Here is a 26,561-nt window from a genome sequence, read left to right as displayed (position 1 = left end):
AGTACCCCAAATTTGACCCAGCAAAACCAATTTCAGCGCTAATCCCCTTGTTGGGGTGGAGTAAGGAAATCGATTAAGAGCCCTTTAAGTTGAAAAAAAGGGCTTCGTCATGTGGATGGGTACAGGGTTAAATCGATTTTAATGCTGCTAAATTCAACCTCAACGCCTAGTGTAGACCAGGGCTAAATGGGGACACAAACTGAACTAACTTCTGTCTTGTCTAAAAGCAATTTCCTTGGGTCAATGTGGGGTAACTCATACTGCTGTTCCCCATAATATATCTGCCTGTGGACAGTCTCCAGGGCTTTCACTCTGGCACTTCTCATCAGCGTTAGATTTAAACTTAAAAAAATTTAACAGTTGATCTTGGCAAACTTCATATAAAACAGTAGAAACAGCAGGACGCAAGTGAAAGGTTAGACTGATCTTAACAGAAGCCCTGGAGAGTGTGTCTGGCATTGGCCTTCCTCACTGTTGGTTCATGCAAAATTTACATCTAGCTGTTGGGAACCCAGGTGAGAATTGTTTAAAAAAACAAAACAAATAAAATGTTCCACGCCTGCTGGCTTTACACAGGATTCAGAACTAAAAGAAAACTAGTGTCCTGTCATGCACACAGATCCTCAGGTGCTGTAAATCAGTGTGACCCAGAACGTATTGTGCGGTCATTCTGCACCTCTGAAAATACTGAATTCATTTTCAAAAGGCAAAAATCCACAGAATGGGCTCTTGAATACTCTGGCGTGGTTTTCTCTTGCACTAAGATCCTCTCCTCATAGGAGTGATAGAAGGAGTAGTCAGAGAGCTGGTTATGAATCCCTGATTCTCAAGCTGCAGAGTTTAGAGCATATCCTACTTGAGTGACTCTAACACTATCTACTACTCTTCCAGCTGGTGTACCACAAGCCATTTGGTAATTGGTGATGCACAGGTGCATTCTACCCTCCACCTGACTTGTCGTCCTCCTGCCCCACAATGCAGTGAGGCAGACAATTTGATCTAGGAACTGGCTACACTGACTTCACTCCAGATGTGAGCTCTGTGACACCAGGGGAATTCCCAGCTAGGTAGTTGGGCTAGATTCCAGCCTCTTAGTGCCACCTGAGTGGTGATTTTATCAAGAAATATTTTTCTTAACCTGTTGACCTGTATTTTCTTGTTGCTAGAATGGTGTAGATAATGTGTAGCAAATACGTTATTTGATTAAGTTAGCCTTTTTTGTTTGCAGCATGTATGTGAGCAGAGTGATTTTTCCTAAGTTTATTCAACATTATTTTCTGAACAACTTTATTGAATATGTCTTGGTCTTTAGATCTTTCATTTAATGTTGTCGCATGCATTCAATATTTGAAATTCAAACTCTGTTGGGTAGTTGGGATTGTACATACAGATCACATGCTATTGTCTGTGTTCTTTAATTTGACGAGTGTAACTCTTAAAATCATGTGCCAATACTCCAGGATGTGTTTTAATTTGTATCATAGTAGTGCCAAGAGACCTCAACCAAGATTGCGATCTCATTGTGATATGTGCTGTACAAACACACAGTGAGAGACCATTTCTGACCTAAAGGGTATTTGAGTTTATACTTTGCTTTCCATTAATATTATCTAATATTTGTTGTTAATTTTGCTGTTGTCTGCAAACACTTCTGCCAGTAAATATTAATTGAAAATGAGCCGAAAAGCTCTCAAACAATACAGAAGTGAATTCAGTTTTTTAGCAAATAGTTGTAGAAAACTTTTGAGGCATTTGTCCAATTGTAATGGGGTAGAAATAACCCTTATTCCGTTTTTAATTGACACATTAGTATGATCAGTAGTTAACATTGCTTTGGTATTTGTTTTGAGGCTTTCTGCAGTCAACTGCAGTTTCTGATCTCTCAAACTTATTTATGAAAGCCCTTTTCATTGTACTGTAGATTCATATAATAAACCAGGATCTGCATACCAGGCTCTGGGAATAGGAAGATGCGGGTAGACACAGTATCAGATTGTTAACCTAAAATCAGTGCAACTGTTCTTTGAAATACATATTATCAAGGAGTTGTGAGGCAAGGGGAATTGGGGCAACTCTCTCTAATCACAGCAGAACATTTTGGTCCTATGAATGTGTTCACTGAAACATTTGTATGGATTTTATCAAACTGGAGGTTTTTTGGTTATGTCTTCGTAATGAGTGTAAGTGCATGTAATTGATTATAATGGATACTTTCGGAAGTATTGTGTATTCCACATAGCTTCTTTTTATGAATGTAGCCATTCTACTTCGGTGAGTGGGCTTGTTTTGCTGCAGTCCCTACAGCTGGAACTCACCTTTTGGTGTGGCCTGATATACCTCCCCCACTTTTTTCTTCCTTCAGACCCTTCTAAAAATATACTTCTTCCAAAAAGCCTCCGAACCCTGACCCTCATGTCAGAGATTCGCTAACAAACCAGTCAGCGTCAACTCTTCACCAAAAGGAAAATTAAAATAAAATACCCAAAGTTCCATTTTATTTTATGTAAGGGGCACCACAGGAACAGATGTGCAGCTTTTGCACTCCCTGAAGACTACATGGGATCTCTGTGCCAGCCTACCTACCTCAGTGTAGGTTGGTAAAGCAGGAACTGGGCCACTTTGAGGAGCTCACATGGAGCCAGTGCCCATAATATTTGATAAGTGATCCAGGGAGCTGTATTCCAGCTAGACCCCCGGGTCAGGGTTCATGGGTCTCACCTTTCCAATCCCTTCATCTGTACTTCATCCATATAAAACCTGAAGTGCATTTTATCTAAAGCCAGCATAAGGACACAAACTTTTCAGTAACAGCTGAGTCCCTTTATGGGTCATGCCTGTCACAGTTACAGGAACTTCTGACAACAACGTAGCAGCAGTGTTACAGGCTGCTTATCGAGTGGGGTAGTCACCTGTGCAATCAGTATTACTGCTAATGCTCAAGGAAGGGGACTGGAGGCAGAAGAACAGGAAGGAAGGAGATGGAAAATGGTTCTCTGCATATCTCCAGACTTATAATAGCAAACATGTGGGAAGTAGGTTTTGGAAATACCCTACCCTGCTTCATAGGTAGCCAACATGAGTCATGTTTTACAGTGTAGTACTGAGAAAAGCTTAACATGCTGGTAGTGCAATTATATTAATGTATCCAAGCAAAATATTTTAGTAGAGTTGCCAAATAATTTTGTTACATGTATCTGATTATACTTGTTGGGATATTTTTAATAATAAAGAGAACTGAGAACAATTTGTCAGTCATTTTAAGCTTAGAAAAACATACTGCAGCAACAAAGATCTCTACCAGCCTTCTGTGCTGTTGACACATTCCAGTACACAGTGTACAGCTTTTAAAGGGCAGATGTATGTTTCATAACATTTCAAAATTATATTTTTAGAGATTTACAGGTAAACAATGTAAAAGTAGAATGCGGCCATTTGTGAATCTATTTTAAGGTCTCTCACTTACAGCACTCTTCTTTGCTGTCTGCTCACAAAAACAAAAGGCCTTTTGAAGAATATGTTATGTATGGGAGATGTGTATGTGGGACTGAAGGTACTTAAGGTTACCTCATAAGCAGATTGCTCTGTGAGTTGCCATTTGGATGGTCTCAACTGAGCATCACAAGATCCAAGGGCCTGCTCCTATTGTGATCAGTGGCAAAAGTCTCATTGACTGACTTAATGAAAGCAGGATTGGGCCTAAAGTTCCTGTTCTGGATGTGTTTGATTTTTAAAATGCATTTGTAGACCGTAACTGGCTTGCAGCTGCTGATCTTGATGAATTTCAAGGTTTGATTGTACTTGTATGCAATTCTCTTGCATGTACATTTTTGTTCTGGATTTCATAAAGTTTTAAAAATTATTTCCCACCCTTTTGGACATCAGCTTTCTTGTATCCTTTATCTTAGAATACACCCTGTACAAAAATCCCCATGTGGATTTTGGATAGCTCTATGCATGAGTGAAGTTCTGCTGCGTATGAAGTCACAGCATACATCCTGCTGTAGTTCCCTCAGTGCAGCGAGTGACTGCTCTCTGCAACTTTGGGAGCCCTGAAATAAATAACCACCAACCCTCCCCTCCAGCCACCCCCGCAAGAAAAGATATGTTTAATATCTCTCGCTGCATTATGCTATTCAGGCACATAGTCCTATAATTGCTTTAATTTTTTTTAAATGATCAGTTACACCTTTTATTGTATACAAATTTCATCCCGTTGGCAGCTCTCCATGGATTGTGGGTGATTCTAGTGCTTTTCCCTTATTCACCATTTGAATTTTTGTTTACCAGTAGAGTTTGAACTTTATGCAAGTAATAGGTCACTTATGTCAAGGTTAAAATCATCCATTTATACTACACAACATGCAGCATAATTTTTGTCAGATACCTAGGTCATGTCTACTCTACAGTCTTCTGCCAGAATAGCTATGTCCGTCAGGGATATGGAGAGGTGTGATTCCTGTGCAACATAGCTATGACGGCAAAACCCCTAGTGGGGATAAAGTTATGCTGGCAAAACTGCACTTTTGCTGGCATAGCTTTATTACCTCAGAGGAGCTGGAACAAACTATACCAACAAAAGTGCAGTTTGCTGTTATTAGCTGCATCCAGACTAGGAGCATTTTGCTAGTATAATATACTCGTAGTATGGACTTTTGTCTATGACCACATCTAGCAGTAGGAGTGTTTTACTAGTACAGCTGAAGTGCTGTCTGCAAAGAATGCATACCTGATGCTATACAGGACTGCAGTTAAGAGGGGAAATGATGCAAAACCTTCTACAAGAAGCTTAGATTGCAGGTTAATGTCACACAATTCATTTCTTCCCTTAGAAGGTCCTTATGACAGCTGGTGTGAGCATGGAAGCCATATTTTCAGTTTGTGTATTTTTTATATACATATGTGTGTGTTTTGTGGGATGTAAGGTATAAGTAAAAACCCAACATGCTTTGAAGACTCCTCCATTGCATCTAAACTTGGAGTTCAGGTAAATTAATTGTAGACCGAATAAAAAGTGTGTCCAATTCATTAGAGGAAAAAAGTCAGGATAAAAACAGAGTACTCAGGCTGCACTCGCTAATCTCTAAATAGGTTGCAGCTGACAATTGCATCTCCTTTTATTGAAAGCATTTTTATGAGATTCCTTTTTAAGCATGAAAACTCATTGGTTCAGCAGTTTTTTCATATGGGGGGAGGTAAACTGCATATATTATCCTAGAGATTTAAATGCAAGGCAGTTCGTTAGTTACAAAACAACAAAAAACCTAGGTTGATGAACCTATAATATTATCCTCTTTATGATTGTTTTGCTATTAGTTCTGTGTTTTATCATTCTCAAGTTGACGTATACTTTTTGGAATTTTTCTATGGAAAAGTTAAAGAAGGAGGGGAAAGCTAGGAATTTGAATATTGTAGAGAATGTTCTGCTTCTTTTGTTTTTTATTAAACTTTCAAGTTTTATTGAACTTTTTATTTATATTATTGTAGGTATTTTTGAAATCAGTGGGACTATTCAGTGCATAAAGTTAGCTATAAAGTTAAGCTTAAGCCTTTTTCAGGATAGAGGCCTTTGTAGTAGTAAAGTGAAGTAGTAAAGAAATTATACGTATTTGTAAAATGTAGGAGACATCAACGTTATGAGTCACAGTATTCTGGCGTGCTTGTCACTTGAAATGGTATTGATACAGGTGCTGACCTAATTTTGTGCAAAAGCTGAGATTTTCAAACATAGGTGCCTAAAGTTACATTCTTGTGTCCTTATTCAGGGACCCAAGTCAGTGACCTGATCATAAAAAGTGCTGGGCACCCAGCAGCCTCTGTTGACTTGAGTCTCCATTGGTAGCTGTTCTTTAACATTGATTGATACAAGATTAAAGAAAATAGCTTTGGCTTTAGAAACTGGAAGGAAACTAAAGGGCTTTGGCTAGCAATGGACATTAGCCAGAAGTAGTGTGGCAGGGGACATAATCTTACAGACATTGCAGCAGCAGTCCTTGGAGGGAGTGCTTCTGAGCCTATTTCAACAGGAACATGCCTTGTACTTTGGATCTCTGCTTTCCCTTTAAACTGCCAAATCTGCCTTCTACGATGCACCTGCCTCTGCCACCCAAAAGGCGATGATGCATGGAGCAGCAGTGGCTCTCCTGTGATAGACAATCATCCCTATAGACCTTTTAACATGGAGAGGGAAGAATGTTGTCTTTACTCTATATCATGGATAGCTCAGCCAGGATATGTACACAGTCTTAACACAAGGTGAAAAATAAGTGGTCACATTTATTTGTTCATTTTAAACAGAGTAGTTGAAGTATTGCCAAAGAAAACCATTATATGTGCACACATTCTAATTCCTTCAGAAAAGTATCCAATTAAGTTAATATAAAATTCCTAACCATATGAGAATGTAAATCTCCAGACACTCTGGACACACAAAAAAGATGTATGTAATAGCAGCTTGCCCTTGTCTTGCTTTTTAAAACAAGCCTTCTCAGAACTGGATAATACATGATGCTAGCTGTGTAGATGTAACTCAACATGTCCATCAGCATGTTGTGCAATCATTCTTGCTCCAGAATGATGGCCTTCAGGCTTTAACATTTCCCTCCATAAGCTTGTCACCCGAATCCTAAAACTACATTTGACTTTGATCAAAGTTTGGGGAGAGTAAGAAATAAATGAAAACGGTTAGACCCACTTTATATGTTTTTAGAAGCAAAATGAATAAGTTTTCAGAGTTATAAATTTCCTAATGACCGTTATAGTACAATAATGTTAACTGTCTACAAAATATCATGAAGCTTGTTTGAATGGCACACACTTTGATGTCACAGTAGCAGTTTTATATACCTCTTTTAATACCTACCTCCCATTTTGGCCATGTACAGACTGGTGAAGAAATAGATGAAAAAGAGAGCTCCTTACCACCACTCCTCTTGATTTGTACCTCCAAGCTTATGTGTGTAGATTAGGAACTGAACATTACAGGAAAACTGTAGTTGCTGTAAGAAGCTGAGATGCAGTAATATGGTAATTAAAAGTTAGAAGGAAGCAAAAATGGTCGTGGGGAGGAAAAAGAAGAGAGACCCAGAATGAACAGAGTTTTCCTTTTTCGTACCTACTCTTTTCACAGTATTTCTCTTCTTACTTGCTATTTTTGTCATCCTCTTATTTTCTTCCTAAAAATATGAAATACTTACCCATCAAAAGCTAAATGATAGAAGATATAGCAATACTTTGCTTTTCTGTAGGGTCTCTTTCTATGTAAAGATGACAAAACACTTTAAAATATTTAATTACTGGTACCTCGCAACACACCTGTGATTTAGGCAAGGGATAATTTAGTGACTGTTGTTCTCTAAGAAAAAATATTTTAATATTTCGTTCATAGCACATAATGCATTGTTTGTTTAGATTCTGGTTATCTTTTGTGGTTCAACATTCTAGAAATTCAGGCGGTTGTATAAAATATGTATGCATGGATCGTGCTCTCCTGGCATTGGTATCACACAATAGAGACCACTCATTCCAAGAGAGATTGCAGAAGAAATGTAGAAGTGTGCTGTGGCACTCAAGTAATGTATAAAAAGAATGCACGCAAGATGTAGATGAGTGTGAAATGCACATCATTTTACAGTGGGATTAATACGATCTTCAGGAAAGAGTTTAATCTTGAGGTCATTTCCTTCCTGTTATTGCACTCTTGAATCTTTGCCAGAGTGTGATGGGTGAAGGGCTTTATTTTTGTCTTTGAATACTTTGAATTTAAATGTTGTCGACCTGGAATACTGAAATGTGGAATTCCTGTCAATTCCTCACCACTGTCTTCTGCAACACTTCTGAAAAGAGTTACTTTTTGTTTTTGTAGTGTCTCTTTTTCTCATGCCCTTTTTTCCAGTTAATTAAGCCACTAAACTGCTGCTGTGAATCCAGTATCACCAAGGACCCATATTGCGTAGGACAGCATAGAGACACTCTAATAATCACTTGATATGTCAGTGTCCATGATGATGAAAAAAGGGGTTTATAAAGGGAGGGAAATAAATTGGTACAAGCTGCAATGCAGGATAAAGCTTTGCATGAAAACAAGAGACTAGTGCCTTCCTCACCCCTCAACTAATTTAAACTTCAGTAAAGTAACATACGTGAAGCTTACAGTTTGGATGCAATACTAGAGACTTCCTAAGGTTTCCACTTCTGTGCAATGTCTGGAGCAAAAGTAAGAATTAATTGGTAGAAAATTGGAGGAATGTGGCAGCTCATTTAGGAACAAAGAATATAGACCGTACGTATAGGATGCGGGACTTTATTCTGGGGAGTGGTGACTCAGAAAAAAGATTTTGGGATGTGGTGGATAATCAGCTGAACATAAACTCCCAGTATGATGCTGTGGCCAAAGCGGTTAGTGTGATCCTTGGATGGATGCATAAATGGCATAGGAGTAGGGAGTTTATTTTACCTCTAATTTGGCATTTATGTGATTGCTGCTGGAATACTGGGTCAAGTTTTGGTGTCCACAATTCAAGAAGGAGATAATGTGTAAATTTTTAACTGTGAGGGTAATTAACCACTTGAACAATTTACCAAGAGTTGTAGTGGATTCTCCATCGCTGGCAATTTTCAAATCAAGCTGGGATGTTTTTCTAAAAGAGATGCTCTAGGAATTATTTTGGGAAAGTTCTATGGCCTGTGCTATACAGTAGATCAGACTAGCTGACCATAATTGTTCCTTCTGCCCTTGAATCTAGGAAAAGAGTTTTGGGGGGGGGGAATGAAGAGGGGGTTGGTTTGATATTTTTCTGTTTTTCACCTTCCTGTTAAACATCTGGAATTGGCTGCCGCTGAAGATGAGACACTGGCCTGGATGGACTAGTACTTTGAGGTAGCACAGAAAATCCTCTTTCTTAGATGTCTGGGTGATATCTTGCTAATAAGCTCAAGGTGTAACTGATCAGATTTAGGGTCAGGAAGGAACTTTGGTTTTGTTGTTTTTGTTTGTTTGCCTTCATCTGAGAAGCACAGATAACCTGCTGGGATCATCTGGGCATATTTCACCTAATCCGTTCCCTGCCATTGTTGGGGCTGTGGGCATTGGTGGTACCTTTATCTCTCCTGTTCTCTGCCTTGGGCACACAACAGTTTATTCTCCTGAGGACTAAAATGCTTTAGTTCAACTAAAGTAATTGGGTTCAATATAGGGGTCTCTGGATGATATTTAATGGCCAGTGATATACATAAGGTTAGATTGTGTGATCTAATGGTTCCTTCTGGCCTTAGATTCTATGAATTCAAGAAGTATGCAGCTCATTCCTGAACATCCCTTGGATCAAAAGAGTAGGCTAAAAAGTGCTAATCCTCCTTCCTAATATGTAAACAAACACAGTATAATAAGCACAAGTAACTTTGGCTGTCATTCAAGTGGCGTTGTCCTCTAGTATGTTCCCCGTGGAGAACATTGGTCAGAGATGACCTTGGTTTGGCTTCCTGTATAAGTGGAATCCTTGCCCCCCAACCCCCCATGGAAAAGGCTGTAAATGTATTTTCCTTTGCGGTTAAGAATAAAAACACATTGCCAGCATATGAAAGCTAGAGTTTTAGGAGCAAACACACACTCCACAAGGCTGAAAGAGATGGATGGCAACACTAAGTCACTGATTGTGGTTGTGTAAATCTGAGCATACTCATTACTTGTTTCCTTGTAGAGGGACTGTATTACTGTTCGCAGAAGTCCAGTACCTGGCCCATATGTTAGAGTCCAGAACTTTGACCTATAGCCTCATGGCAGGCTGTTAAATGATTTCCTCCCCCTCATGTGGTAAAGCACAACTGCAGCATATCCCTGTGTGTATCTCATATTGTCAGTGTCCTCTATAAGAGGGCAGGAACCAGGATGGCTACTTCTCTCCCCTGTTATGCAGTAAGATTTTAAGTGAGTCTATTATCTTATCTGTTATGTTTGTCTCTTTCTGCACACCACCTGTAGATTTAACTGTTATGTCTTTATTAGTCAAAATTTTAGAATCCCCCATACCATAAGTAAATTGTAAGGCAGTCTTTTTAAATAGATCAAGAATCTGGCTCTTCTTAAAACATTAATGGGGCTTGATTTGAAAATTAAATCCTCCATGCATGTGTATTTCTCACAACCTGTGAAAGCACCTACTGTGTCTCTAGAGAGGACATGTATGCTTTGAAGTTGCAATGTATTTTTCTCCATTTCCAGAATAGGTAAATGAATTGCAGCTATCATTTTGACTATCTCAGTTTAAACAAAAACAACAAGGAGTCTTTGTAGCACCTTAGAGACGAACACATTTATTTGGGCATAAACTTTCATCAGATTCTGAGGAAGTGGGTTTTAGCCCACGAAAGCTTATGTCCAAATAAATTTGTTCATCTGTATCAGCAAAAACAACGAGGAGTCCTTGTGGCACCTTAGAGACTAACAAGGCCACCACTCTGAAATCAGTTTAAACACTCAGTCTGCCAATAAGTGCCTGGGCCTGATCCTGCAAACTGAGTCACTGTGGAGCTGCTCACAAGAGGCTGAACTATTTACACAGATAAGAGTTGCTACTGTTCATCCCTTACGGCCTGATGCTGACCATAGAATTCCATGTGAGATTTGCCATTGACTTTAGTGGGAGCAGCATCTGGCCCTCAGTCTTCGGCTATACTGTATTTTAAATCTCCCTTATCCTATCTTCCTCAGGTTTTTCCTATCACTGCTCTCTGAGGCAGGGATTGCATCTTTGTTTGTGAAAAGTCATGTGCACTGATAGCACTATGGAAATAATACAGAAGTTACCAAGTCTGTTTGCAGCAAGCTCATTTCACCTGATTGATTGGAAACGCTTTACTGAAAGGTCTAGCGAGTATGAATGAACACTTCTGCAGGCGGTTGTGGGGTTTTGGGTCCTGTTTTGGTCAATTTTGGTTAATATTTGGTCAATATTAATTACCGAATTATTATCAAAAATAAAAAAATCTCTTAGCATTTTAAACCTATGCAATGTTTTACAAACATATGATAAGGCAGGGCTTGGTAAGGAACCTGTGGACCAGATCCTGAGCATGATTGAAGAACTCTGACACATTTAGGAAGGGGAACAGGGTGCAAAACTGGCCTTAAACCACCTTTTGTGCTCTCCTGATCCTGGGGCCATGCTGACATATGGTCCGTGGCATAAATTAGAGCACCAGCTGCCAGTGGCCACAAGTAGAGATTCTAGCAGTTAGATCAGCTGATATAAGGGAGCCCTAACCATGCTGCCTTTCTCTTCCCCTGCCACCTATGTTGCCATTGAAGAAGGGGTGGCCTAGCAGAAGCAGCTCTTTGCCACCCATTGATCCTTTTGTGCTGAGGAATCCTCCAGTGGCTGGCTACAACAGCTTTATGGTATCTTCGCACCAGCAGAATGACACCGAGCAACCTGAACTGCTCTAAAATAAATGATTTGCAAGGAAATCATACAGTGTGGTGAAATACTGGGAAAACAAAAGCCAGCTTTCCCAGTGATCTCCCCACTGTGTTCTTGTTGTGACTGGCTTGCTGTCATTTCTGGGATTTAAAGTCCTCCTGTTTACATCAGTCTGCTTAACTACATATGGGACGTAACTCGCTCTTTGGAATTCTCCCATGGAAAAAGTAAAGGAAGGAAGCTGAGGGAGGATGGAGCTATTGCATCCTGTACCCTTCAGAGGGGAGTGGCCACAAATAGCTTAGTTTGAAGGACGTAATACTTTATATATTTTAACTTAGGATGTATGAACCTAGATAAGCCCTTGATTAAAGGAGGACAGTCAATTGTGTGTAACTGGTGGAAACTCCTTAGAAGTTTGAGAACATCCTTCTTAAATCCCTTCCTTATAATGGCAGAAGGAAGAGAGAAAATGCAGAAGCTCCTTTTTGAAGTGGTGATTGCACAATGATGATGATATAGTGTGTGTTCTTCAACACTGAGCTGCACTGTCTGGTTCCAGAAGGGAACTTTTTTAAGACTTACTGCATATCATTGGAAACAGGGCTGACGCATGAATAACAGGAACTATGCAGAATACCTCCTGTTGAACGTCTCACTTTCTGATTCTCCAGTTCATTAATTGGGTCTGATATGAAGGAGTGCAGTTTAGGATCAGCAGAGATCCTTTGCAGTAGTGAGGTAAGGCTAGAATGTGTAGTGAAGTGTGGATCCTTTACAGGCAACTTTAGGATTGTATTAAATACGTTTTCTATGTTAAAATTGTTTTCCCCCTGGAAAGCCTGTGAAACATTCACAGTCGGCTATGGAAAATTATTTGACTTTTATCAGAGTATAAATCACACTTAGTCACTTAACATTTGGAAGTAGGGGAAGATTGAAAAATGCATTTAGTGCATTTTAAGTGAATTGCTTTAATATAATTTATCTAGAGACTGGCTTTCTGGGGATGCTTTTGTTCACAAGATTTAATTTGCTTACTAAACTTTAAAGGGAGAAGGCAAATTTAATCCCGAGGCCTCACTCCTCTTCTTAATGTGTGTTGATACCACTTTTGATTGCTTTTAAGCATTTTTTTTTTGCTGATCTAGAAGAGAAGTGAGGTTGTTTCACTGCTTAAAGTACACACACAAGATTCTCCAGTGAATTGTGATGCTTTTTATTTGTGCCCACAGAACTCTTCAATATTGCAAAACCATGCATCTTTTTACAGTGTATCAAAATGAAAACGGTCAGATTGAGCAGGTAGGGACAGAAATTTGTGCCTTCAGCCACATAAAGCCAATACAGAATTTTATTAAACACAAAGAATTTTAACAACTGAAACAACGAAGAATCAATGAAATGTACAACATACATTCTTTGTTTCAGTTGTTAGAATTCTTTGTGTTTAATAAAAATCTGAGTGCATTTACGAACATCACAATGCTGTAAAAGTAATGGATGTTAAATCCCCAGGATTTCATTGAAAATCTCAGCCTAGAGGTCTACTGGTGATTGGTACAAAATTAAGTCCTGATGGTTTGCATCTCTGCCCAATAATGAAAACAAGCAATTTAACTAACATTCTAGTAAAAAAAGAAAATACTTAGTGAAAATGTTCAAACTTCTCTAAAATGGAGAGGAGGCAGATCATTCTTTGTAGTATGTTTACTAGAGAACTTGATGTCACGTCAGTGAAACCCACTTTGAGACAAAAATATACTTTGTTAAAAGAATACACTCGCAAACTAATGAACCTGTAGTTCTCTTGTCTCTGTTTCATTATCTGGAAGTTTAGGCACTGGGAACCAGAATCATCTTTATAAATGATGCTTCAGCAGCAATGCATTTGTTAATTATGTGAATTCAGAGATAACATAATGCAACCTTGATTTTTCATTCCACTCTAATCTAGACTTTCCTATTATCCAAACAGAATCATGGCTTTCCTGACTTAAGGCAAGAATGTGACCCTGTTTCAGATAACAGTTGGTTCCATTTAAGTGCTGCTCTGACAATCAAGGATGCGCTACCTGAGTGGCTATTGTAGGGGGTGTTCTTAATGATCTTCATCGGTGGTGCTTAAGAAAAGAACTGTAAGACTAAGCACCACAACATCTCACTTAGAGTGCACACTTCAAAGCCTGATGACTGGCTTCTATGTTTGTTAACTAAAGATTTTGGGCATCCTCAAACTAGGTGAGTTAGAAGAACCTCATAGGAAGGACCTTCACTTTAGAACCTTGTAAAAAACACACATTTGCATTGAGTTTTGTGAAACAATATGAAGGATCCATTCTGATTGATCAAGTAATCACAATGATCATAATGTAACGCCATCAGAGAGACTTAGTAACATGGCCACTAACTTTCTGGCCAAGGAGACTTGACAAGACTCTCCTCTGAGCCCGTTAACGTGGCTTCTTACTTGGCCAGGGAAGTTGCTCTTGAGTGATGGAAAGCCTTTCCCCATTAATACTTTTCAACAGTTCGGATGCTGCAAACCAGAGAAACTGAGGCCAGAAAATGAGCATGGATCTGCACATGGCCATTCAGAGCACTATTACTATCAGGCTAGCCTCAGGCTTGGTAATTTTGTAATGTTAGAAGATTCTGTTTTTGTAACTCTTATCAACTTGTATGAAATACCAATGATTTGGAGGAGGTATATTTTAGGAATTTATCCTTTTTTCCTGGGGCAGAGTGCAAAAAAGATATGACACACACAGAGTTTAATAAATCTATTTTCCTCGTTCGATGCAATAGGATTTCTAATGTCAGATACTCGCCCTTCAGAAGCAGTACAGATCCTGTGTTGTGAGATGCTAATAAATGGCAGTACATTTGAGGTAGGGTGTGACTCGGTTTAGGAGGCAGTGTTATTGCTTCTATCAACCTTTGAGAATACTTGACCTTTTCAGTGCTTGGATTCATATTTTGCTGAAATGCTTCATTTTCAAATCCCAGTTTACAATTTCAGCTGGTTAGAAGAAAGAGGAGAAAACAAGATTAGCTGAAACTTGCATTCTTTGATGAGGCAGCAATATGTACTTGATGAGACTCTTTGCCAGTGGTTCTCAAACTTTTTTTTTTTTCCACGGACCACTTGAAAATTATTGAAAGTCTCAGCAGACCACTTAGTGATCTTTCCAAACATTGTTTTTACCATTAGCTAACTATTGTAAAGCACGTTAGATAATAGCGCTATATAAAAAACCCCTTAATAATTAACGATTTTTTGTTCTACACATAAAAGCACACAACTCATATTTTAATATCCATAGTCTTACTTTCTAATGCAATGGATGTGCCCTCTTTCCCTGGCCATGGCAGCCCTCGAGCTGGGGCTGGGAAGGAGAGAGGGTCTCTCCCCAGCCACAGAGCTGAGGCTGGAAAGGAGGGCCATCTCTCCCGGGCAGCTGCAGCCCCGGAGCTGCGGAAAGTCGCTTCATTCTCTGGCAGCCGCAGGCCTGCATTTGCCAAATTCCCTCCCACCCACCCCCTCTTCTCACTTCACCCCCCTTCCATCTTCACCCTGTCTCCCCCCCAAGGCAACCACCTCACCTTACATGTGCGTCTTCTCCAGGGTCCAGGCACTTAATTAGTGGAGCCACGCCTGCGCAGCTCCACTATTTAGGTGGGTGGCCCTTCATTCTCTTGTGTGCAGCCATCCAGGCATGCACCTTAGAGGGAACTATCAGACCATCTGAATGGAGCTCGCGGACTACGGTTTGAGAACCTCTGCTCTATGCTATAAGTCTTCGTGCCTGGGATTTTTGTAAGTATAGGAGAAACCTAACCACAACTGATAATTCCACAGTTGAATGTAAAACTACTTCAGCATACCCTGTTCTATCTTTCCTAGGCAATCAATCTATTTTTAACAAAGCAAGAATTATCAAGTAAGAGAGAGCCTTCTGTTTTGTAGTTATATGACATCGATCATTAATCTTCTCTCTGAATTTGCGACATGAAGCTGTGGATCTCTCGAGATATTTAGTTATGGATTTAACAAATATAGCAAATCTTTGATTGCCAGCCAATCAAAAAAGGGCCTTCTTTCATAGTTATTTTTTAGAAGTTTATATTTCATCCATTGGATAATGTAGCTGTAGTTATGACTTTGTAAATGTGGGAAAAATCCCAGATGATTTTTATAGCTCTTTAGTATTTTGCATATTAAAATGATATTGAATAAAGTCAAACATGTTTTGACTGGATGCCTGTCATAATCTTTGCGTAGAAAAATAAGCTGCTCCATAATGGTATCTTGAAATCAAATTGTAAATTTAAAAAACACCTGATAAGATTTTTGTTGTTCATTGAAATTTAAAAAACACAAACTTTGTTAAAAATTATTTTTCAAAAGTTTTCCTCTTACAATTCTAAATCGTGTATGTCAAATCTTATTTGGTCTCCAGGATACATAGTTGTAGGGATTTTTGACCATACAGACTTGGGCTTGATTCATCAAACAAAAGAGTGTTTAATTTTCATCGTACCTGTGTGCTTGGAAGCAGCTCTACCGGCAAGGTCTTTCAGCTTGGATGGGGATGCAGGCAGGACTGCTGCTCTCTGCCATAGGAGAGCAGGTTTAAACTCTGTCTGGGGCTCAATAGAAATGTGACCAGTGCAGACTGCTGAGGGCCATGGGTAGAATCAGGTGGTCTCTGGAGACTTTTCTCTAGGGGAAAGAGAATTTTCTGTTTCATTTTTCTCCAGTCAAGCCCCATTTTGCAAATTCCCCCATTTTGCCTTGATATAGATCTCCCCATCCAGACCTTTCATTATGACCGTCTAGCCTCAGACCCATTCAAAGTATGCAAATACTACTACTTAATTAGCCAGGAAGACCACACCAAAGTGATGCATTTCTTCTGAAGGCTGAGGCCATCCTCTCTACAGCAATCCCAGTTTCTGTTGGCCCATTCAGCAAAACTGTGGCACTGAGGATTAAGGGTGATTCCAGGAATTCAGTCCAATAATGGCTTGTGTGTTCACTAGTGTTAGAATGCCTGGTGGCTAAACAAGGAATATATTTTCAGTGTTAACTGTGGAAACTGTTCATACGAGGCAACATAGTAAAAAGACAGCAATTAAAAGCTGAGACTGCATGATGAAGCTAGCACTATAGTAGCAAAATGAAATCAGAACTAAAAGGGTAGTGCAGTTAGTCTGAAAAGTGACTTTGTAAAAATGGTACCTTCTTACTCAACAAGGCTGTTTGCTATACATATCCCAGCTTATGTCTGTTAACAGCAGTGACACAAATTTGTTTTTACTCTAGGTATCCCTGCAGTTTTAACGATGGCAAAGAAAATGAGTTGGGTTCTATTCCTTTTTGTGCATTGTCAACAGGATTGTTCACTAAGGTCCAGTCTGTTACGCCTATGTGAAACTCTGGGCAGTAGTAATTTTGCACAGTTGTCACAGAAGACACAATTTGAGGACACTGGGTTACACAGCTGGATCTGGGAGCCTCATTTGTCTGAAGAACTTTTATTATTGATGATGAAGCATGAGAAGGAAAAAATTCATTTTGAATTTTTACAGGGCTAGTAGGTTTTTGTTTTTGTTTTTTTTTATTTACTCATAAACTGAACAATTTGATCTGGAAGTAACTGAGACGTGGTTAACATGGAACCACTTGATACTATTTGAACAAGTCATTTTTTTTTTTGGAGTAGATCAGCAGTTTAAAAGAATTTAGCTGAATCCCAAATCCACCAAATTGTATTACATCGTTATGTAGTAATTGTTAATTTCTAGACTGCTGTATCTGATCGAACATTGTTTGGATTTTTTCCCCACCCAGGCAAAAGATAACTACATACAGGAATTTGGGGATGTTGCATTGCTAGAGCGGAAATTTGATTTGGCAAATTACTGATGTATGAAGAGTGTAGTTTATTGCATGTTGTATATTGTGGTCACTGATTGTAGACAAATTGTTTGGCACAGATTCCAACTCAATCAGCCAGCTGAACAAATAGCAATAGGATTAACTGCCAAAAAAGGGTCTACGATTGCTTAAAATTGAAGTTGCCCATGGATGAATGCAGCAATCCTGGCCTGTGGCTTCCAGTCCTCTTCAGGACTTTGACTGCAGTTCAACAGACCAAGGACCACAGAACTAGTGTGAGACTTTAGCTCAGTTTTTTTTTTTTTCTCTTTCTGTGTGAGTGTGTCAGTCCATAGATATATTTTATTTTTTTGTATATTAGTTTAGTTTTCATTTTTATTGGTGTATAAGGAAAAGATATTTTTTTGTTTAAATCCATGCACCGAAGTTTTAAATTACCTTCCCACTGATGATCATTCTTCCAGTTGAATGACATAACACAAATAACAAATAACCATATTTTAAAAAAATAACAGCCCCATTCCCGAACAAACAAATTTATAATTTGTGTGGAGTGAGCTGTCTCGCAAATCTGTCATTTTTATTAATTTTCCCCATCTCTCTGTTATACTAGCAGTTGCAGCACCAAAGAGGACTACACTTGATTTAGAAGCATGGTTAGAAATGGCAGCCTTTCTTGCTGAAAGGGGAGAGAAGCAGGATGCTAACTACATAGGATATTGTTTTACATCCTGACTAAACAAACTGAAATGTTAGGAAAATCTGGGACCTTCTCAGCTACTCAGTATTTCAGAGGCAGCTTGTACCTTCTGCAGCTTCTTCATTTAGGGCCTGATCCAAGCTGGTTGAAGTCAATGGAAAGACTCCCAATGACTATAGTCGGTGACACAAAGGCCCCTTGGCAAAGGGTCCCCGATTCTTTGCAAACAACTCTCATCTCAGACCTGACAAACTTGCGACATCAAACACACTGCTTATAGGGTATTTGTCTATAAAGGGTAACATGTAAGGTCTCTATTGAAAGCTTGTCACTTATTGATGTGGGCCTAATTATTAATTAAAATTAACTAATTAAAATTGGGCCTAATCTATGCATGATGTGTGTTCAGGTAATATTTAAGAATTAGTGTAATTATATTGACATTTATGCCCTTCTGGCCTTAAGGTGAAAAGGCATCACCAGGGAGCAATATCAGGTGGCAATGGCTTACTTATCCATCAGGGAGTTGCCATCCCTCCCTGGTTAGCTGGTGAGGTCATGAAAAGTACAATTGTCTACCATTGCCCCAACACAGAACAGTTAGTGGAAAGCCATCAAAGACAACTGCGAACAACTGAAACCACATGGAGGTTTGGAGGGAAAAAAAAGGAACATTATAGCAGACAAAGGGAAGAGAGACTCTGGATCCATTCATTGAGGAGACAACTTATTGAGTGGGGGTATTTTTAATAAAAGGTTAGATCCTGGTTCATGTGAAGCTAACCAGCTTTGCAACAGACTGAACTTTGGGTGGGAATCTATTTTGTTCGATAGGAAAGATAGCTATAAATAAGTGCAGGCACTGTTTCTTGTTTCCAGGGGAATCTCTATTCTTTCTTAAATAAACCTTCTTTTGTTTCATTACAAGTGCGGTGTGTTATACAGGAGTGTTGGTTTAAAGTGAAACTGGTAAAGTGGGTTACTCTTTTGGGAGCAGAGGATCTGGGATTTCGGTGAGTAGCCAGTGTCAGGGGCTGGATATCACAGGGGAATGATTCAAGAGAACTTGGGGACTGGAGTGCACTTCTTGTTGACCCAAAAGGCAAAAGAAAGGACTAGCATAGCCCAGAGCAAAGTGCTTGAGAGGCTGATGGTGTTAGGGAGCAAACACCCAGCCCTCGCAGGCAAGACTCCCTCATGCTTGAGGCCGGGGTAACAAGATGACTCTCCGTCCTAGGTATCTCAAGTATCATCACAGTTGGCTTTGGATTGGGCCTTTAAAAAAGAACAAATGTTAAGTATTTTAGTTGTCAAGACTTTGTTGATAGTCACATTTTGTTGCTTAAAATATTTCTTCCATTACCTGGAGCAATACATTTGTGTTTTCATGCTAATGTGTACAATATACTGAATGTCTTTTCTTGTGAATCTGTTCTAAATAGAACACTCTCCAATTCAGTTCATACTTGAACTCAAGAAACAAGAGTACGTTACAGCAACTGGCTCTTGTCAGCCAACTGTAGTTCCCTAGACATAATAATGAAAAATGAACCATTTGAAATTATTAGTGTTTCAGATAATTGAGGGAATATTCAGTGTAATAGATTGTCAAGGGATGTGACTGTTTCGGGTAAGTATGGTTCATGACGTAGCAAAACATGTATGTGAGAAGTGCTTTGCTACACTCTAGATTTTTGAAAAATCAAAATATGTGTCCAGTTGAATGGTGAGAGATGATGGAATGGCACAGCACTGAGCTGCATGTCATTGACGCTGAAAAAGTTGGTAAAATAATAAAGAAGAAAACATTTACATGGTTTAGGCCCTGATCCTGTTTGTGCCTGATCTTATCCACTATGAATATGCCATTGAAGTTAATGTGTAAAGTTAAGCATGTGGGTAAATCTATGCAGGATCAGTCTGTAGAAAGTTGATGTGACTGAGGAATAAGGAAACTGTTTCAGAGTGATAAGGATGTTACATGGTTGGGACTGGGAGTTAATAATAGTGGTCCAGAATGTCCTGACCCCTAGATCCAAACACAGAGAGGACCATCTTCATAGAAATCTCCCCAACTCCTGTGTGGAAATAGGGGTCACCTATCTCTGTGGTGGTCTGTTTCTCATCTCCTGGACCCTGTGGAGGGGAAGAAGGTGGTGTCTGGGTGTGTTCAGGGAGGAGAGGGATACCAACAATTGCACACGGTCTTCCCTCCAGCCCTATGGAGATAATACTAATCAGATTTTGTCTAGATTATGTTGCCACACAGGACCTCACCTGCTCCTGCCATCTCCAAGGGGCAGTTATGACTAGTGTGTGAGTAGAGCCATGCTGCCCTGAGGGAGCAGGGTACTCATGAGAGCAGTGTGGAGGCACGAGGGCTTCTGTGCAGATTACTTTGGCCTTTTGTGAATCTTTGGAGATCCTCCAGATTCATGGGCAGGCTTACTTGCTTATTCTAGAACAATCAGGGAGGAACTCCATCAGATAGATGATCCTTGCAGAAATTCTTTCCCCATTTTTGGGCCAAGAACTCTTTGCACATCCATAGTGTCTTGTGCTTTGAAATAGTCATATACAATGCTAACATAAACGAATTTTAGTCTTGCAACATGCCTTCAAGGTAAGGAAGCAGGCGTCGTCTTCCCATTTTATAGATAAGGAAACTGAGGCACAGAACAATGAAGTGATCTGCCCAAAGTCACATAAGAAGTTTGTGGAACAGAGCCCAGGACTTCTGACACCCAGTCTTGTACTTTAACTATATACAAACAAAAAAAATAAATAAAATTCAAGTGCTTTAAATAATACCAGACTGCATTCATCTTTGAAAATAGCCATGAGATTTAAAAGCTTGTGTTTTGATTTTGAATGGAGCTTATATGTTCTTCTAGGTAAACTAGTTGTACAACTAATTGTGGTACCATGATTCAGGAGAATACTGTGTGTACACACACAGAGCTGAATATTCAGTGTAGAGAATTCAGCTAAGCTATATATATATTTGTGACATTTTTAAATAATAAAACTGTATTGCTCTTCTTTTCTTTCTTAGATAGTGTACGCATTTCTAGGAACATAGGGCTGAATTCTACAACCCTCATTCATGTGAGTGCTCTCATCAAGTCCAAAAGGACTACTTGCATGAATAAGGACTGTACATTAAAACCCAGAGAGGGCTACATTTTCAGTGAATACATTTTAGGAGTGTAGCAATGTACACTCATGCCCATGCAATTAAATAGAAATATTTTTTAAAATTAACATGGGTAAACAAGTGCAATGAGAGAGAAGGATCTGTGAGCCAAGTTATGTGCCTACCAAAGCATTTGAGCTCAACTAAACTTGTAAAATATCAGGGTGAACTTTTTGTATAAATCCACATCAACTTACATCAGCTTGTTTATTGGCAGTCAACTCCTTTGTTTGTGCACTCCTTTGTTCTCTGTGAACAGCTTCTCAGCCTGCATTCCTTTCATTCAAACGAGCCTGGGTACCTGAAAAGTAAGTTGTCACCTGGTGAAAATCTATTTTTATTGATGCCAACACCAAAATGTTAATTAACTTAAGAGTAACATTTTCCTCGCCCAATCTTTCTTTACTTCTTCACAGATACCATGCATTCTATTAAGTGCCTGATCTGTACGTTGCTGAGAGCATCCTGGAGGTTTTGAACACCGTGAACACCTACTGGAGTCAGCTAAGAGCTGAGAGTGCTGAGCTGCCTTACAGCAGTTGCTTGGCATCTTGCAGGACAAGGCCTTAGGAGCATTAAACCTCCCCCTTTCTTCTCTAGGGCATATACTTTATTAAAGAAACAATATATCAATTTTTTCAATGTATCTGAACCACTATATTGTTGCTCTGTCCATCGGGTTTCAATATATTGCAGCTGGGGAATTCTGGATTGTCACATGACCGAGAGAGGGGGACACTGATGAGAATGTACAATGTGGCACCTCTAAGACAAAAAACATAGTGGTGTTTTCAGTTGCAACATGCTGCTTGTTCCCATTAGCCTAGATATTGAAAATAACACCAAGTAAAGTCTTTGGAATTTAATACTTTGCCTTTGCAGGTTACCTTTAACAAGATACCAGACTTTACTATATTTCTGTGTCTGTCTGCTCTCTTTGCACAAATGGATATAAATACCAGCAGTGGAATGAAAGGCCATTTATCATTGACCATTTCATTTTAATACCCATCAGTCTGGACAAGAAACCACCACAAACAAACATTCTATTTAGTGCGAGATCCAAGATTAATGGTCTTTTGGTTTAATCGGATACTCTCACTCCCCCCCGCCCCCAAAAAAACCCAACAAAAAAACCGACAACCAAACCTGCAGATTATAAAGAAAACGGGTTATTTACCCAAAGAACTGTAGATTATTAAATGTGAAAGAATGTTAAGGCCTCTCTTTCTTGTTGCTAGTCATTTCCTGGCTACTATCACCTGACCTATATCTGGGTTACATGCTGGGCAGAATCCACTGATGTTAGTGGCTAATATTAGTTACCATTTTACAGAGAGGGGTTTTCTTTTTGCTGTTCCAGATGAGAATTCTCCTGCCAATTTCTGGGATTCCAAGAACCGGGGAGTGACGGGCACGCAAAAAGGACAAATCATATGGCGAATTGAACCTGGCCCCTATTTTATGGAACGTAAGTACCTATGTGTGTAATACAAGGTGGGCATGGACATGGAAACCAGCAGTCCCTAGGGGTTGTTAGTTGCTATGTCAGTCTGCTAAACAAAGCAGCTTATGGTTAGTGATATTTCCATGTCTGACAGCATTTTGAAATCACTTCTGTTAGCTGTTTTTACAAAGAGCCATGCTTTGGAAGGGAAAACTGAACAAACCCTTTATTTTCCCTGAGTGTGTTTAGGGTATTGCCACATGTAGGGCTGGCCTACCTTAGTCTAGAAGTTGTGGCAGCTAGGGATGTAAAATACGAAATGGTTAACCAGTAAGCATTAGTCTTACCGGATAACCGACCCTAGCCTTCATCCCCTGGACCGGATGGCCTCAGCCCCTCTCCAGTTAATTTGTTAACCGATTAAATGACATAATTTTAAACTTTTTAAATGGATATTAACATCCCTAGTGGCCGCTGGAGCAGGGTGGCCCTTGCCATCCACTTGGCGTCAGTGTCTAAAAACAGTCGAATAGAAAAACAAATTGAGTTTGGCTGTCTGTGCTTTTAAAGAAAAACAGCTCAAAGGTAAGCACTTAGTCCTACTTAAGGCCCTGACCTGGTCCTGGGACTTGGGGCTAGCACTGGAGGGGTCCTCCTCTGTTCCACTCTCACCCAGTTCTGCCTCTGAGACTGAGAAGAAGCCTCCTTAACTTACCTGCTGCTCCTGATTGGTCACTGTCTCCTCTTGGCCCTTCTAGGTCTGTGGAGACTAAGTCTTGTTGGTAGCCTGGCCTGAGAAGGGGCGTGTCATGGCAACAGCTCCTCCAGCTGGGGGCAGAGAAGAACTGATAGACCCCCTCACGGTTATGTATAGAGGAAGTAAGGGTATATATCCTTGGGCCATTGGAGCACCCTTTGGGTGTGTTCTAAGATATGAAGCTGAAGAAAGATGTGCATTTTTACTCCAGGAATGTTCTTCCACTCTGAGACCTAGTTTATAGTAGGAAAAAAGGTACTTCTGTATGTAGCACCATACATATGCCTGGCCCTTTAGATAAAAATTGTAAGGAGATGGGGGTCCCTGCCCCCAATGAATTGTTAATCTCTCTCTGCCATCATTATTCTCTTTGCTTTGTCCAACTAAGTAAATCAGCAAGAGTTAGTGAGTGGAGCTAAAGTCCCATGGGTACAAAGAGAGGGTATGGCTGGTGGGGTGTTTTGACCCCAGACCTTTAAAACTTGTTCCCTGTTCCTTCTCTGTAATAGCTGGAATACGATAGCCTGGTGCAAAACTCACCTTTTACTCCCTTCCTGTCAGGAAACAAGTGTTGGATAGGGCTGGGTTGCGTGGATAGTGGTTGCGGGGGGAGGATGATTGTTATATCTATATTGTTGCTATAGGATTTTATTTGATTTGATTGGGATAATTGACAAATCTGGTTGTTAATGTGCTTTTAAATGATTTTCAAGGATATCCTGAGCAGTGGATGGGAGCTTTTATTGTAGAGTAGTAAAACTCCAAATGTGTAAATAATGAACTATATGCAGGTTATGTTTGCAATAAATACATATAATTTTGGGGATCTTTTAAAAAAAAATTGACTTAAGCAAAAGGTTAGAGCTGCTTTCAAATTTTGTTATTTTTTTAAATGAAACTTTTTCTGGAAATTTTCTATTTCAATCATTCATTTTCTGTTTCTGTTTTTTTATCAAAAAACTGAATATTTGCAGGAGGAATTTTATGGAGAAAAAGAAACTTTTTTCCACCACTTTCTGCAAAAACAAAAAAAGATTTTTTTGACCAGCTTTATTAAAAATAGTAGTGAGACTTTGAGTAGCTGACTCCAGAAAGGAGTTTAACTATGAAGAGCTAGAAAGGAGCAAGCTGTAAGGAGAGATTTGAAGGAGAAGAGTGAGGTTACTTTGAGGATGGTGAGAGGGAGCTTTTCCAAGTATAGGGAGCAGCACTAGGAAAAAGGCAGAGTTATGTGTGGGAGAAGTATCGTAATTTCCCTCCTATTTGAACTAAAAATTAATATCCCCCCCAATTATTGATTTCTTGATACTTTAATTTCCTTCTGCTGTCCTCCATATGCCCAAATGTTCTTTTTACAGCAGTAGTTTGAGGTCTGCTTTCTCTTGTGGATGTTAAAACAGAGAGGTGCACATGAAAAGCAGCTTTAAGTCACCTGATTTCTCTGTCTCAGGAGTCCGCACCACCATTCCCCAGCTCAGCTGCTTTGGTTTGTTCTTTATTTAAAAATCTGAATTGGGAGCTCCCAATTTAGTGGATTAAGTAAAGTAAAACTTAAAAGGCTACCAGCCACCTCTGAAACACTGAATACAGTGGTAGCTTCTCTTTTGAAGTTGAACTCCTTGTGAGGTACTGGCAGCCAAAATTCAAATTACACAGTTGTGCCCCTTCCTAACTCAGTCACCAATCTTCATAAGCTGCTGGGCTGCTGTGAAGTGTTACTTTTCACATGAAAAGGAGCTGTTTTACCTTCTGTAATTTTAATCAACTGGGAGAAATCCATGCGATAATCCCGGAATGATGTAGATGAACTTGTTAGAAATTCTAATCTGTCTGGCATCAAAGGTGCAAAGACAATTCTGTCATAGAAGAGATGAGGAAAGCTTCAAGGGCTGCTTTGCAACCCAGTTTGCCTGAAAGTAACACATGTTGCTTGATGGTATTTAAAAAAAAAAAAAAAAAGAGAGAGAAATTATGCCCGTCTGTTTTTACCTCATTTTATGTTGAGATGCTGTTAACTGTTTATAGGTCTTGGTGCAAATTACCCACCAAGGGTCTGTGCATTTCATAAAATGGTTCTGAAAGTACAATAGAACATTATAGAGACATAATAAAAAGTCCTAATGGAATAAAAATGAAATTAATTCAGAGAGTTCATTAAAATAAAATAAGTGTGTGGGGTGGAGGGGAGGTATAGGATAGGAAGTTAATAAACACTGGTGCTGGGGAAACATTAAATTGTTTCGGCAATATTTTAGATGTGGACTAAGATGGATGTCTGGGGAATGCCACACACTTAGGCCCATCACAGAAAATGTACAATTGCAGTATTTGGTGCAGTGTTTGGATTTGTAAATGGCTGGTTTTGTGCAGATACAACATACCATCAAGATCAGAGTCAAGGTGGATATTTCAAATATACTTGGGTTCCAGGGGTAGGGCTTTAGAAACCAGCAATGTTATCTTAAAATCAGCTAGCCACTTCACAGGCAGCCAACATAAAGAATACAAGCCAGGTATAATGTGATCACTGTTGTTTTTGGCATTTAACAATTATGCCACTGTATTATGAACAAAGTACAAGCAATTGAAAAGCCCACATGACAACCTTCAAGAGGGAAAGTCAATCTAATATTGTGTTTGTTTGCACAGGGTATTGCTATTGCAAAGTGTCCCAGGATAAATATGCTACTAGTAGTATGTGTTTCCGTTCAGGGCTTGACCACAAGTGACACCCAAACCTAACTTCCTACAGTAGGGAGTCAGCATGAGCGATATGTCATGTAGGTGACAGCTGTCCTTCTGCAAGACTTATTTTCTTCCAGGGTTGAAGTTAAGGTGGCAGATGGATGCACTGGGCCTAATATTTTCCAAACGTACCTCCAGAGCAGTGGCCATCAAGCTAAAGCTATATAGTTGGGTTTCATCAGTGTGCCAGTGATACTCTACTCTGCATTTAGAAATGAACTCGATGTATCTGAAAATATGGGTCCTAGTTTAGATCCTTGTGGTTTGCGATATTTAAATCTCTTAGTGATTACACAGTTGTCCATCGGCACCATATGACTGCGCTTCTCTTGGAATGACTGGAACAACTAAAAGACAGTTCCAGGCACAGCACTGCCCTCTATTTGCTGAAACTATA

The 26,561-nt window shown here is 39.5% G+C and overlaps 1 protein-coding gene across 1 annotated transcript in view; it reads left to right on the top strand.

Annotated features, from left to right (window-relative positions):
* The window catches only part of HECW2 (HECT, C2 and WW domain containing E3 ubiquitin protein ligase 2), a 263,183-nt gene that overhangs the window by 125,704 nt on the left and 110,918 nt on the right, over positions 1-26,561 (top strand). The window contains 1 exon segment of the mRNA XM_038422564.2: positions 22,579-22,686. Coding sequence (XP_038278492.1) covers positions 22,579-22,686 — 108 coding nt within the window.

The sequence above is a fragment of the Dermochelys coriacea genome, chromosome 11 (genome assembly GCF_009764565.3).
Source record: "Dermochelys coriacea isolate rDerCor1 chromosome 11, rDerCor1.pri.v4, whole genome shotgun sequence".
Classification (NCBI taxonomy): Eukaryota; Metazoa; Chordata; order Testudines; family Dermochelyidae; genus Dermochelys; species Dermochelys coriacea.
This window is presented reverse-complemented; position numbering and strand designations above follow the sequence as displayed.